This window comes from Protomyctophum parallelum (genome assembly GCF_964188405.1).
Source record: "Protomyctophum parallelum genome assembly, chromosome: 3".
Lineage (NCBI taxonomy): Eukaryota > Metazoa > Chordata > Actinopteri > Myctophiformes > Myctophidae > Protomyctophum > Protomyctophum parallelum.
The window spans coordinates 33,119,544-33,135,138 of NC_139698.1; the positions used below are offsets into that span (position 1 = coordinate 33,119,544).

Here is a 15,595-nt window from a genome sequence, read left to right on the forward strand (position 1 = left end):
AACAAATGAAACTGGACGTCCCAGCTCATCTTGATGGGGACAGAACATTGGTGGCAAATAATGGAAAGCATGACAATATGTACGTAATATCTATGGTAAACAAGTACTGTACGATATAGTAGTAAAAGACACATCTGATAAACCAAATTATTATTGGTTCTTTCACTTATACAAGAAATTCAAGAATACTTTGTTGCAGTGTTGCATAAAAGGTGTACGTAATCTACGCATGCTCATTTTCTACTTAGACACTTTTAACAACAATCAATTATAACATCCAAAACCTCTAGCGAAGGAACTTGGTTCATTCTTTCCAATGGTTCATGTCATCGTTGTTCTTTGCATTGACACAAGAACAAAGGAGATTAAGACAACATGATTTATTATCAACACTGTTATTATCATCACTATAACAGTCATCAATGACTGTTACAGATCTAATATCTGATCTTTCCTCACCTTAAAGTGTGAGGTAAATGTGTGTGAGGGTGTGGGTAGTCTGGGTACAAAAGTATAATATATGGTGCAAAGTTATGCCTAGTTCAAAAAGTTCACGTTTTTGTACAGCATAGTTCCAAAATGCAAAGTAGATACCGTAGATAGAGAAGTACAGGTGTACAATTTACAATTTACAATTTAGGCATTTAGCAGACGCTCTTAATCCAGAGCGACTTACATTAAGCAAGAACAAAAGCATGTGAATACATCACATAAAAGCATTTATCATGAAACATGCGTAAGCTAAGAAAGTAACAGTGGAATATCTATATAATGAAACTATATATATATACTACTATGCTATACATATGTACTATGGCGTGCTATGACTATATACAATGCAATTATAGTGCTGTCTACATAACATGCTATAAGTCTATCAAATGCTATCTAAGTCTACGGAAGTGCTATCTAAGGGGGTAGGGTAAGTGCTATGGGCCATGATGGAGTCTGAAAAGGTGGGTTTTCAGACTACGGCGGAAGATTGGGAGTGATGCTGCAGTTCTGACTGCAATGGGAAGTGCATTCCACAGTTTTGGAGCCAGAAGGGAGAAGAGTCTGGGACGTGTGGAGCGTTGTCCCGGCATTTTTAGTGAGGGTACTTCCAGCTTCCCTGCTGATCTGAGTGCGCGGGAGGGTTTGTAGGGTTCAATCATACTTGCAAGATATGGGGGAGCCATACCTTTGGTTGCTTTGAATGCCAGCATCAGAGTTTTATATTCTGTGCGGGCAGCGACCGGGAGCCAGTGGAGGGAGCGGAGCAGGGGGGAGACATGTGAGAATTTTGGCTGGTTAAAGACCAAGCGAGCTGCGGCATTTTGGATCAGCTGGAGAGGCTTAAGTGCGCATGCTGGTAGGCCAGTAAGGAGGGAGTTACAATAGTCGAGTTTTGACAAGACTGTTGTCTGGATTAGGAGCTGGGCTGATTCCTGGGTGAGGAACTGTCTAATTCGTCGTATGTTATAGAGTGTGAACCTACAGGATCGAGTGACAGCTGTGATGTGAGTTTTGAACGAGAGCTGACTGTCCAGGACAACACCAAGATTCCTGGCTGTTGGGACAGACGTTACCATGTGTACATTTGTATTCCCTTTTTTTAGCCCTTTATCTCTGCCCTTTATCTCTGTATACAGAGATAAATCATAAAATGTGATTAATAAAAAGAAAAGAAAGAAACGACAACAAAATAAGCAATAATACTGAGCGTTACTGAAGGAATTAGAACAAGAATACCAAACAACTACACACACTGGTCCACTTGGAGCTGGGGAGCTGTCATCTCTTTCTGGTGCACATCAGTGATTCTCAACCTTTTTGATTATGCATTTAGGTCACAGACCCCCATTTGATACGATTCGTACCTCTGGGATCTCCATCTACACTGTAAAATCCTCAGTGTTGGTTTAACTCATCCTGTAAGGGTCATTTTTGTTCATAGCTGTCAATTATTTATCTGGGAACCCCCTGGAACCGCCCACGCTGAGAGCCAGTAGGTGCATATAATGTATTATGGGATGTGAGATGAGATTGCTGCAGCTACAGGTAAATGGGGCATAGTCTGTGTGCTAGTTCGGACTGATATACTCGAGGGGTCACCTGCACACAGGCATTATGTGTGTTATGTAACTGGGACCTGTCAAGCAGCTGGCCAATTTGTCGAATTATTTAAGCTCACCTTTGCTCCATCGTTGTTCCTCTTGCTGTCGCATACTGAAGGTGGGTATGTGCTTCTCACCCACCATCACCCTAGCCTGCTTCCCCTGTGGGTTCTGTCTTGGTTTTGTGATTCATCTGCCTACTCTTAAAAAGGCAAGACCACCTTTTTTTACGTTTAAGTTGTATAGTTACCGGTGTAACTCCAAAGGTGGAAAAGAAATAAAAAATAATTGCTCCATTGATAAGAAATAGATTTTTCAAAATATGCTCCTCATTGACTTACATTGTATGCTGAAACAGCTCTCAAAGTCACTCTTTTAGCACACGAATGAACACAAAGTTGATTCAGATATAGACTATAGAGCATCACATACAGTACAGTAACTAAACAACATAACTAAATGCTCACCAAGCACGTGCTAATGGTGTATGCCTGGTTAGTGTACATTAAGTGGCTCCAGTAAAAATGCAGTGAGTGTGGTGACTGAAAACATGGTGAGTGATATGATTTGAACAATAGCCAAGTCGGAGGCAGATCACATCTCTCTGCAACTCTATACCATCAGTGAGAGGGGTGGTCAGGGGATGTCTATGAGCTCTGCATTTGAAGTCTGGACCATGCTCTGGAGAGTGGAAGGCTGAGAGCATGCTCTGATGTAGCTGAGCATATTTATGTGTTTGTTTATGTGCACACAAAGCCTCCAGTCCCTTGAACATATTGTCCGTGTGGGACTTACTATGCAGTATGTATGCTTATGTATATTTTATAGATGATTTCAGCAAAGTAATTGTTTTACAACTTACAGCCCGTTACTGTTACACTGTTGCAACTGCAACAACCCGCTATGATGCTTATTGCTTACTATTACTAAACTGTAGAAGATGAGCTTCAAGAGAAATGTGTAAATCTGTGTTTAGATATGTATCATACCTGAAGACACACGGTACGTACTACTCACATGTGCGAGCATGCACCCACGTACACACACACACACACACACACACACACACACACACACACACACACACACACACACACACACACACACACACACACACACACACACACAGGGAGACTAACTTGAGAGAATAGCAGTCTTAAGTCTGCTATTAAAAGAGGACAGTTGTTGCAGATCTCAGGTCATCAGGCAGTTTGACATTTTATTCTCAGTACTGTTGTGGCGTCCAGCACTTCGTACAAATGAACTTCATTACCTTCACGTTTAATTACTTACAATTACAATTATAGTCATCTCTTCAGCCTTGCCATCATTACTATAATCAACTCTGCTTCCACTATGCTTAATCTGCACCGCATAGTAAGGGAGGAGGAGTTGTGGACTGCCGTGGAGTATGAAATATTCAGCTGTATCAGGCCGTCACATAACTGCAGGGTGGTAGGACCGCACAGCAGAGAGAGCTGGAAGCAGATCAGCGAGTACGGGCCACGGCCAGCAAGATGCCCCATTTATCTCAAAGGAACAACAACAGAATGCCTACGAGGGTGCCTGCTAAAGGTGCCTTGGGCTCAGCAAACTCCTGCAGTTGTTCAAAGATACAAAGATTGCATGAACATTTTCAGGCTGTAAACAGTAACAGCTGCGTAACACTGTGAGAACGGCCAGTCTGTGCCCAGATCAGTGAACCAGCTGTTAGTTAGCGTGCAAGCTACTATGCAATAAAAGAAGCAATTAAATGTCCATCCAGCTCAGGTTAGGCAGGATAATAAAAACTACAACTGCAACTAAGACACACAGAACTAACACTCCTTCCAAAAGGGAGTGAAATAATAGGGGTAAGCAGAACAACACATAAACTAACACAACCAAACAGACATGACGAAAATAACAGAAGTAGTGGCTCGAGGCCGACGCTAAGCAGTGTTTCCACTTCAGAGTCCAGGCAGAGACTGAGCTTTATGGGTCCAGGTAGCCACGTCACGTTTGTGCAAATACTCATTTACCTGATGTAGTCGCTATAGAGGTTGTCTGCAATGTCAAGGTCTCAGTTTTGTGTGTGTGTGTGGGAAACGGGAGAGAGTGAGAGAGATATAGTGCAAAAGCGAGGGGACAGAAACATACTAGAGAGAGAGAGAGAGAGATAGCGTGTGTGTGTGTGTGTGTGTGTGTGTGTGTGTGTGTGTGTGTGTGTGTGTGTGTGTGTGTGTGTGTGTGTGTGTGTGTGTGTGTGTGTGTGTGTGTGTGTGTGTGTGTGTGTGTGTGTCTCTGTGTGTGTGTGTGTGTGTGTGTGTGTGTGTGTGTGTGTGTGTGTGTGTGTGTGTGTGTGTGTGTGTGTGTCTGTGTGTGTGTGTGTGCTGTGTGGTATAGAGAGGCTCTTTCTTTTCATTTCACTCTTAGCTTTGGGGCCTCGTGCTTCAGAGCTGCGTCCTTACATTATGTATTAGGAACAATAAGTGTATGGCTGGCTCCCTTTCGCCTCAGCTACTGCTGAATGGAGGGTCCAAACACATTAGCCTACGTTAGCTATAGCTCCAGAGTGCTGCGAGGCTGGATGGAATGGATGGACAGGTTGAGGCAGTGTGATCACGTGTATAAGCAAGCAGCCAAGCACACAGGAACGCTACAGTACAGCTAAACTATAATGCTGTGATGTCTTGTTGTTGTTGGGGCTGTTGAGTGTACGTTTTTAAAATATTATTTGTAATATTTGTAGTGTTTTTGTAATATTGTATTCTTTATCTCCATCTCAAAATCACACTTTTCTGGTTTCACATGAATTGTTTGATGACATGGAGTTCATCCGGATATTCTGTTGCAATGATTCCCAACTTGTGGGCAGGGGGCGGCCACTGGTGGGCAGTGAGTATATTGCAAGTCGATCCCCCAAATAATTGGCAAAACACTACGATATTAATGATAATATAGCATAAAATAAGATTAGGAACTTCCATTGATATACTGTAAGCCATTACGCAATCGATGAGTTGATCATGATCGTGATCATCAAAATAAACGTGCTCTGAAAGTGCACAGCTTTCGGCTGCCGTGTTAAGTGGCCAGATGGGTGGGCCGCCGAAGCTTTTGAGATTTTCAAGTGATCCCCTGATCCAGAACAGGTTGGCACACACCGTTGTGTTGTAATGTCACCGAAGATGCCAGGGCAGAGAAGGAGGGGATTCCATCCTGCTCTGTTCCTCCGGTCGGCGAGTTCATTTCACGCTCCAGCTGACTATGCACAGCGCAGTAAAGAGGTAAAACAGGAGACAGAAGAGGGGAAACCAGGGTATATTTAACTCTGAAAGTGCAAACACTGACCCATTCCAGAGTTAAATGAACACTCGTGTTGAAGGAATCGATGGTAAAGAGAAGGAAAGAGTTATTATATCCCAGACTCAGGGGGGTGATAACATAGTTGACCAATAGCTGCACACCTCCAGCAGGCAGATAATCAACTATCATGGCAATTTGCAGTTGAAAGTGTACTGTAAGCAGTGGGACAGTGACATACGGTAAAACATGTTGTGTGATCTGACTTGACGTCGTAAAGTTATTTATGGTCCGACCGTTTCAGAAACCTGGAAATTGTATCGTTCCGCATGTCAGGATGAGGCCAAAGAACTGCACTGCATGGGACCTTTTCACTGTAAAGCTGCTGGGCTTGATACTGTATAGTTAACCACTGATTTTGTAGTTTATTTTGTACAGGTTAATACATGGCAGGCTAGCAGCTGCTGAATGATATAGCAGCTGCAATAACATTCATAATGGGTGCGTTAGATTGAGGTGTGCCCAGAGCCACAGACACGGAGCAGCACCACGCCTGCGTTGGTGCTTGGATCAGCGGAGTCACACTGCACTTCTTATGTGAATACACAGGCAGACAATCACTCCACGAATATAAACACCAGGTGATCTATGCCTGCTTCGGCTGTGCCAACTCATTTTCCTGCGCATCGTGCAGAAAAAAGTTGACCACAATCCAGCTGTTGTCGCAGGCGGGCGCGTGCGTGAAATGAGCTGTTTCACGGGAGTGCGCATGCATGCCTGGTGCCCAGCCTGTCTTCTTGCCTGCGCCTCGCTACATGACCGCTCGCCTCTCTTTGAAAATGAATTACTATACACGTCAGTCTCTTCTTGTCTGCCCTTCAAATAGCAAAAATAAATAAATAAAGCTCTGTCCCAATTTCATGCAACAGAGTGGCAAAGAACAGAGTCAAGTGACCAACTGAAGTGTCCTCATACAGTATGAATAAATTACGCCTCAGTGTGTCTACTTGTTGGTTCTTGTTGCACTCCTAATGTTTACTCACCAGCAGTAGAAAAAGTTTATATCTTTAATCTGCAGTCATGTTCAGTAACTTTATCAACAACAGTTTGATAACTTTGTTGATAAACACCAAATCCCATCACCAGAAGAATGTCAATGCCCCTACGATCGGCTTTTGGCTGAGGAACTTAACAACCAGTTTGGCACATGAGAAACTAACATATGTAATTAGGAAGAAACCTGCGGTATTCTATAAGATATGGGAGAAGTTCTTGGACTTCATTAAGCGAGGTGATATTGAAGAGGCTTTGGATGTATAGTGGCTAATTGGAGTAGTCAGCTGTGGGGTGGGGGTAGGGAACTGTGCATTTGTTTGTTTAACTGTATGTAATGTGTTTTGTTTAACTGTATGTAATGTGTTTTATTTTCGTTTTATTTTTAGTTTTGTCATTATTATTGTCTCCACCAGGCCGAAGGCATGGGGAGAGAGTATGTTTTGCACTCCGTCCGTCCGTGTGTGTGTGTGTGTGTGTCCGTCCGTTACCAGCTAATCTCCGCCACCGTTGGCCCGATCCATGCCAAACTTTGCACACACACTCCCTGGATGCCAACACGAACCTCTGCCCCAAATATTCTTCAACGGCCTGTTATAGCGCCACCATGAGGCCGATTTAGGCAAAACACATTTCTGTAGATTATGTACACATTTTATCCATACATCACACAATTCGGTATACACTATCTCCATAGTCATGTGATCAACACAGATCTGCACCATTTCCCATCTTCCATCCTGATTGGCTAAGATTGGCTTCCAAAGCTCACATGATTGGTCCGTTTCGAACTAAATGCCACAAATCACAAACACAGTGTGCAATTTCCGTGAAATTATACACGCACATTTCCACTAGGCAGAGGATGACATGCCACAAACCTTTTTCCAAATCAGCCTCATGGTGGCGCTATAACAGGCCAATTCCTGTTTTTAGCTATAACTGCATGATCTATATACAACTTATGTATGCGCACTCCCTAGAGGCCATGGAAAAACATTGTCCCTGCATCCAGATTCCACACTGATTGACTAACATTGCCTTCCAGTTTTTCCAAGTTTTCAGGAGTGGCCCGTTTCGTTCAAAATGCTGCACATGTCCTGCTCATCCAGAATTCTATCCTCAGAGATGCTATGAGTGATCTGGCTTTGCATTTTCTCAACAAAATGAAGAAAATTGTTGCAAAAAACAAATAAACAAAAAAACATGTTTATATAACTACTAAACATTTTGCCAAACATCTCACACAATCCTATCCTCCTGGTGGAGACCTGTGCCCAGAAGGGCACTTTTTCTAGTTTTTGTTCTGTATTTATTGTCAAATCATTTTGTGATAAGATTTTGTTTGTATTTGTGCTGCCATGGGGATGTGGGGGGGGGGAAATATATGTAAATTGTTTTGAAAATACTTCTTTGTAAACATATGTTTAAAAAAAAAAAAAAATCCCATCACCAAAAATAGCCGACCTACAATCTCACAATGTGTCGCGTATCACAATGTCAGCTAGTGTAGATCAGCTATTTTTGTCCAATGTTTGCCTATTATCGGCTAATGTTCGCCTGTTACAACGGTACATGTGGTTTTAATAAGCACCTGTTGGGAGGGAATGTTTTTGCTTTCTAAATCTGAATTAATGTAGATGTGGGAACATGCACTGTACATCATTTGTACAGTATCTAAAGTGTTTTTCTGTCTAACTCTTTAGGCTACTGTCCAAGAGCTTTGAGTACTCTTTGACCTTCCGCATGACTAGGCCTGTCACAATGAGTAATATAATAATCGCCTGATTCTTGTTATTTTGCAGTAATATTTCGGCATTTATTGATTTGACAAATATGATTTGACAAATATTCATACATTGAACATGTTTAAAAAATAAAGGACATTGCAGATCTACAAGCTCACAAGTTGGGTTCCACACATTTTTTTTTAAGTATGCAATTATTTCTTTGTATGTTTACATTATCTGCCCTGCTTAATTTGTGTTTACAAAGCCTCAAAGCTACAGAGAAAATACTTTTTTTATTTGCACATTCCCAATGTTCAATGAACACTATCTGTTACCTTTCAGGATTCAAATCCAGTAGATAGACAGGAAATGGGGAGAGAGACAGGGAGTGACACGCAGAAAATGCTGTTGGGATTGGACTAGTCTAGGAAAATTGGCCTCAGATCCTGTGCAGCAGGGGCGTGGCCCAGTGCGTTGCGTTTCAAATGAAATGCGAATCAAAAGACAGGGGCGGGTTCCACATGGAGTGGGCGCTACATCTAAATAAGACGGAAGGGAAACAATTGCTCCTTGAGCGGTGGTGGCCTACTACAATTCAATTTGGAATTGGATTCCCTTCGGACTATTTTCATGGTATGCACAGTGCTTCAGACCGGAAAGGGGAGTGTCCGCTCAGATTCTGAGCGCAACGTACTTCCCTCACATGGATATGGTCCTTTTTTCCCAGAAGTCTTTCTCGCCCGCCTAGTGGCGAAAAATAAAACTTCTGGGAACTCAGATTAGGATTGGACCTGTGACATGTTGTCAGGCTACAATGTGGTGTGATCAAGTACTGTAGGGCATTAACTCACGAAAAAAAAAAACAGAAAAAGTTAGAATATGGAGATAAGAGGTTTGTTTCTGCCCGACAACGACAAAATCATGATTTGTGTGACAATCAATCGTCAGGCCTTCAAATGACCAATGGTTTCATGTGTTGTGTCCCCAACAGCAGCAGCAGCAGCAGGGTCAGGTGAGCAGCCCAGAGCTGGTGGATCCCAGTGAGGAGACCACAGACACGGAGGACAATGAGGAGGAGGACCTGGGGGTCCAGGACGACCAGCGGAGCATCATCCTTCACCTGCTGTCACAGCTCAAACTGGGCATGGACCTCACACGGGTAACAGCCTGCTTCAATCAGTGCTGATTTCAACTCCCGAGTTAACCACTGAAATGCTCTATACTTAGTCAAAACAGACCTGAGTTGCAACTGCACTTTTCACCAAATCTCCTCGCCAAAAACAACACGTAGCAATGTGACATGTTGTGAACTTACAGATCGGCTTTTTTTGGCTAATGTTCCCTGCAGAACATGGATGCTGGGGTTCAAGTTCAAGCTAAATTAACATTGAGGATTTTGCCGTTTACCTACAGTATACTAACTACAAAGCCAAAGTGCAGTAACTACGGGGGGAAATTGTCCGATAATGGGTTTAAACGTATTTCTACTGGTAACCAAATGAGATAAGAAAATAAGTGATATTACACTACTTGTAAATATGTTCTTGAGGTAATGGTTTATCCCCCAAAATCACGAAGGCTAATTTGATTTGGCATACACAAAAAAAGTCCAAAAGTCACTGCACTTTGGCGTTGTAGGGCAGTATAGGAAGATATACTAATAGCTTAGCAGAAAATGTTGTTGACAAACTAGGCATGTGAGAAAGACTTATAACGAATAGTTATTCTAAAGTGTTACCCATACAGTGCCATGTGTGCAAACGGTGCATACCGTGTGATGTTCCTCGTGTACCCTGTACTCAATGAGACAGTAGGGGAGGGTCAGCTAATGCTGACTCTAACACACTATCAATTTTTTAACTTAGAAAACCAGACATCACTTATTTAGTGGTCTCCTCTCTGAATGTGCAGCAGCCCAGCTCCACCCAATACTGCCCATGCACAATCACTGCACCTGGATCATATGATGCACGGAAGACATCATAGAAAATATTTAGATTTGGATATTTTAAAATGTAATTATTTTTTACTTTTTGTTTTATACAGAAATCTAGAAAAGTTTGGGAAACAGTGATCTAAGACACAGGGAGCAATGCTTTTAGAAGGTTTCCATTAATTGGAATGGGACAATACTTTTAGGAGTAATCCAATTACAATATATACTTAACTTTAGCTTTTACCAGGATACTTTAAGTAAATAGCCAATATAAACACTGTTACATCAGGAGGATTACCTTATAAATACCAAAATGTTACCTGAGTCCACCCAAGGAGAGACGTCCAATTCAAAGTGGGGTTTTAGTCATTTTTATATTGATTCAGAGAGACAGAACAAGATCCACATATTCAGCATAATTTACGATCAAATTAGACCGACCCCACAGGGGCGGTCTAGCGTGGTCTCTCGATGCCGTATCAAAATGGCATGGAGTATTTATACTTCTTCAATACAAAATGGAGAATGAAACAAAGTAGACGTGGCAGAACGAAGAGCGTCTTACTCAATGAAAAGGGATATGTAGTTTTGGGAAAGACCTGTAGTTCATAATTCAAGTCACTGGATGGAAAAACACAGACCCTAAACCGGAAGAGCACAAAGGTTGGCTAAATGGTCATGCAGTCTCAGCTCTGGCGAGCTGATAAGGGAAGCACCCGGCCTTCAAGGTCAGTTATACATGTAGGGTTCTAGACAGACAGTGCAATAATAATTCTTACTAACTAAACGCCATAAGACAGCGTGAAGTCACTACACAGGGCAACCAGATTAAAAGGTCAAAAGGTCAAAGGAGCTGACCATTCACCCACAAAAGATATACAAAATTATCTATCAGTAAGCAAGAACAAAAAACATGGTAATACATCAAAACATAAACATAGTCATCATGAATCCTACGTAAGCTTAAGATGCCATACTGTTGGCAACTTTCAAGCTTACTGTACGCACTTACAATTATCTTTTCATTTCATTATCTCTGTTTTTTAAGCAATTTCAGAGCATGATTATTTTGATGATCATGATCAATCAACGATTGCTGTTAAGTAACCTTTTCTAAATTAATTATTTTACGTTATCTTATCATTACAATCTTAGTGTTTAAGTATTTTCTCATGTCTCCTCTCTCTCTCTCTCTCTCTCTCTCTCTCTCTCTCTGTGTGTCTGGTAAGTGGTTGTAATCAGCAGTCACACAGTGCTCAGGAGACTGAACTGTGTGTTAGCGTCACACTGTGCTCTCTCTCAGTTCACTGAGCCCACAGCTCTCATTAGCATGGGGGAATGTTCTGACCCAATGAGGGCAGCACCTGGCACCCCATGTTCTCTAAAACAGGCTCTGGGGAATGTTCTGACCCAATGAGGGCAGCACCTGGCACCCCGTGTTCTCTAAAACAGGCTCTGGGGAATGTTCTGACCCAATGAGGGCAGCACCTGGCACCCCGTGTTCTCTAAAACAGGCTCTGGGGAATGTTCTGACCCAATGAGGGCAGCACCTGGCACCCCATGTTCTCTAAAACAGGCTCTGGGGAATGTTCTGACCCAATGAGGGCAGCACCTGGCACCCCGTGTTCTCTAAAACAGGCTCTGGGGAATGTTCTGACCCAATGAGGGCAGCACCTGGCACCCCGTGTTCTCTAAAACAGGCTCTGGGGAATGTTCTGACCCAATGAGGGCAGCACCTGGCACCCCGTGTTCTCTACAACAGGCTCTCGTGTACACTCTAGGCAGGGAACAAAACACACATACATTCATCTCTTCATGGAATGTCAAAAGAAAATGTGTGTGTCTGATCAATAACTCCACAGTACAGTATGTCCAGATACTCGTATCATTATCTTTCCACATTGATCCTTGGCAATGAGATAAATCGATGCAAATCTGACCTTCTGGCGAGGCCTAGATGGACAGGTTTCATAATGGGTTTTGGAGTTTATGTAATCTGACATGGTTACATAAACAAGTTTGTTTTGTAACTCACTTATTCTAAACTGTGATAGAAATCCTGGCAGATTATTGTACACTCGTTTCGGTGCTATAATATAATAGCACAGATTTGTTAATGCATTTTTTTGTAAAGAATATTTGTTAATGCTCTATCATGCCAAGCAACATGACCATTTGTCATTTTAGAGCAGTCAGTCCTGTTCTATTCTACTGCATAATAAAAGACAATAGTCTTGCTTGATAAATAATCCTTCAGTGCATACACTTATACCTTAACTCACAGTTGCAGATCTCTGATTTAAATTATTATTCTCCTGATACTAGCGAAGGGGAGGGACGCTTTTGTTTATTCCCCTCTCTCTCTCTCTCTCTCTCTCTCTCTCTCTCTCTCTCTCTCTCTCTCTCTCTCTCTCTCTCTCTCTCTCTCTCTCTCCCCTCCTCCTCCTCACTTTCTACCTCTCTCGTCCCCAACTCTCAGGTGGTGCTCCCCACCTTCATCCTGGAGAAGCGCTCCCTGTTGGAGATGTATGCTAACTTCATGGCCCACCCGGACATGTTCCTGTCCATCACCTCCGGCTCCACGTCGGAGGAGCGCATCGTGCGCTTCGTGGAGTACTACCTGACGGCGTTCCACGAGGGACGCAAGGGCGCCGTGGCCAAGAAGCCCTACAACCCCATCTTGGGGGAGAACTTCCGGTGCTCCTGGCAGGTGCCCCGTGACCGTGTGCGGCCTCTCAGGAACAACAGCTCGACCGGTCCCAACGCTGTCCCCGCCGCCGCGTCCGAGTGTGGCGACACGGACTGCTACCGCGTTCGCTTCGTGGCCGAGCAGGTGTCCCACCACCCGCCCGTGTCCGGGTTCTACTACGAATGCAAAGAGAGGCGGACGTGTGTCAACACTCACGTGTGGACCAAGAGCAAGTTCATGGGCATGTCTGTAGGAGTCTCCATGGTTGGGGAAGGTAAGCATTCAAAGAAAAGAAAAATAACGCACAACCTCCGTTTGAAGAACAGGTGTTAAGTATCATCTACTAGACTACATTCAATGAATCAATATCATAGTGTTTATATGCATTTTTGCCACCACAGTGCTGAGCCAAACTGCACAAAACTATAATCATGACAACAGGAGTGGGGGGGCTCGCAACTCGCTTTTCAATGTTCCGATTCTTATTCACAGCAGCACGTTATACAACGTTTCGACACTTAAAACATCTAACGCGCTGCTATGAATTAAGCATGCACATGCAGATTCGAGGACATAAGCGTGTATTTTACCTACAGTTGTAGTCTAACAAATGTGTGTCCATAACTTAGTAGTTTAGAGGAATGATGATTGGCTTTATTTTAGTATCATGTATCAAGGCTGCCCATCCCTCATGGACTGACAAGACATCATTTTAATTTTGAGTTTATCATTTTACTGTGATAAACACAAAAATCTACTCTGTTTTACAAACTCCATTTCACACGAACAGAACATCCTGTCTTTTCCCCATGCCTTACAGTACATGCATGTATTATATGGTACATTACCTATAGCCTGGGTTCCAGCCTGATTTGCTGTGTTCCACGGGTCTGACATGACTTGTGAGTGACATTTCTGACCTGCAGAACGCAGCAAATTAGGCTGGAACCCAGGCTACATTACCTAAGCATTGATATGAAAGTACTAGAATATATTTATAGAAGTCTGATGTACCCCACCCCCCCCCCACACAGACACAACAGCAACAACCAGTCATATTTTCTTATACAACACGAAAGCACGCAAAAAACTCACTCAGGCTTTGTCACTGATCCCAGCCAAGCTGCAGCGGGGACTAAACGCACACACGCACGCACGCACGCACGCACACTGAGGAGCTGGGGACTCGGCCACTGTTAACACGAACAACAACCACAAATAGCCTATAAAACTATCAATCATCAATAAGCCGCATCGCATGTATATAAATATATAAGGATGGCTATATAAAACCATCTGCATCATACCATGGTCGTTGGTTGACCCTTCCTTACAATGGCAAGCTTTTCTTGAAAAGTCCTGTTTCTTCTCCTAGTCCAGCCATTTTCCACGTTTGTTTGTGAGTTAAATCTGTTAAATTAACAAGCTCAGTAAACCCATAGACGGGAACTCGTGCAGAAAGTTTTAAACACCAGTTCTCTTTTGTCATTGGACAATATCTTTCCCCAGCGATGGGATACAAGCAAGGTGTTAACGTCACCAGGGACCAGCTAGCATAGATATTTAAAAAATAGATGCCTCATTGGCCGCTGCAGTTCGTTTACAATTTACACTGGAGGAGGAAATACGCCGGAAGTGTGGAAGGCACGCTACGTCACGCTGCCACTCAAGTGATTACTGGCCAATCACAGCGCATCTTTTCCGGGACTTATCAGACCCGAACATGCGCTCTGTGACGCACGCTCATGCTTCCGCGGTGCTTCGCAAGGAATCTCGGGAAAATATTCCCTTGAGCACATACGCTCCAGAGCAGGGAGGGCTACCTTTTTATGTCTATGCCAGCTAGAGTGCCCTGGCATGTGAAAGAAAACGCCCCTCGAAATCTGATTGGCTAAAGAACCTGTCAATATCGCTCGCATTCAATTCAAGAGCAGGGGGATTCTATGGAGATTCCACTGCCTAGCAGTCTACAGGATTGAGCATGCATATTACTTATTTGTGTAGTATGAAGGACGTACAGTATGCATGCATGTACTGTATTACTACAGTAGTATTCTGCAAATATACATACAGTGTATTCCTAGCTAGTCTAGAGGAATTAAGTGTATGGTTGGTATCCCTAGTAGTCAGGATGATGTTTGCATGTATATTAGGGCACACACAGTACATGGGAATATACAAAACATTTTTTTTTTTTGTGTATTTTAATGCAATTTATCTTACAAAAGGAAAGTCAACCTGAGGCCAGTTATATGTCAACTGTATTGCTACTGTAGGTTACATTTACTATGAAAGCCTGTATCTCCCGTCCGTCCGTCCGTCCGTCCGTTAGTTAGTCACTTACGCCTCCATATATGGTCATGCCTCGTGACATCATGGAGACCCTTAGATCTCCATATCTGCATATATGGAGCCGGCCAGCAACTCTACATCTGCAAAATGACTCATTGTCTCAGACTGGTGCGGGCTGTGAGGTCCATCATTCATAATTGACAAGTTACGAATTAAATCTGCCATGTTCCAACGGCGTAATTAGGAGGTTTTTAATTGTATTTAGTGTTTTAATGCTATGTCTTAATCCAAAGTAATCACATCAAAGTCGAATGTAGCATTTAATTGCCTGGCAGGCATCCAGGAATGGGCTTACAGCTCTGTGTGATTAATAGATTCTATTTGAAGACAGTGTTCGCTGAAACAAGACTTGTTTCAGTGAATAATCGATGAGTATCCCACTGGATTCAGTGTGCGATACTGCAATTAACAATGCCAATCATTGCTTGTTTTAGTAATTTTTTTCCTATGCCAT

The 15,595-nt window shown here is 43.0% G+C and overlaps 1 protein-coding gene across 1 annotated transcript in view; it reads left to right on the top strand.

Annotated features, from left to right (window-relative positions):
• osbpl10b (oxysterol binding protein-like 10b) overlaps positions 1–15,595 on the top strand; it is a gene marked incomplete at its 5' end in the record, with an annotated part of 71,479 nt that overhangs the window by 47,249 nt on the left and 8,635 nt on the right. Inside the window, 2 exons of the mRNA XM_083762281.1 lie at positions 9,156–9,323; positions 12,580–13,063. Coding sequence (XP_083618407.1) covers positions 9,156–9,323; positions 12,580–13,063 — 652 coding nt within the window. The remainder of the gene's footprint in view (positions 1–9,155; positions 9,324–12,579; positions 13,064–15,595) is intronic.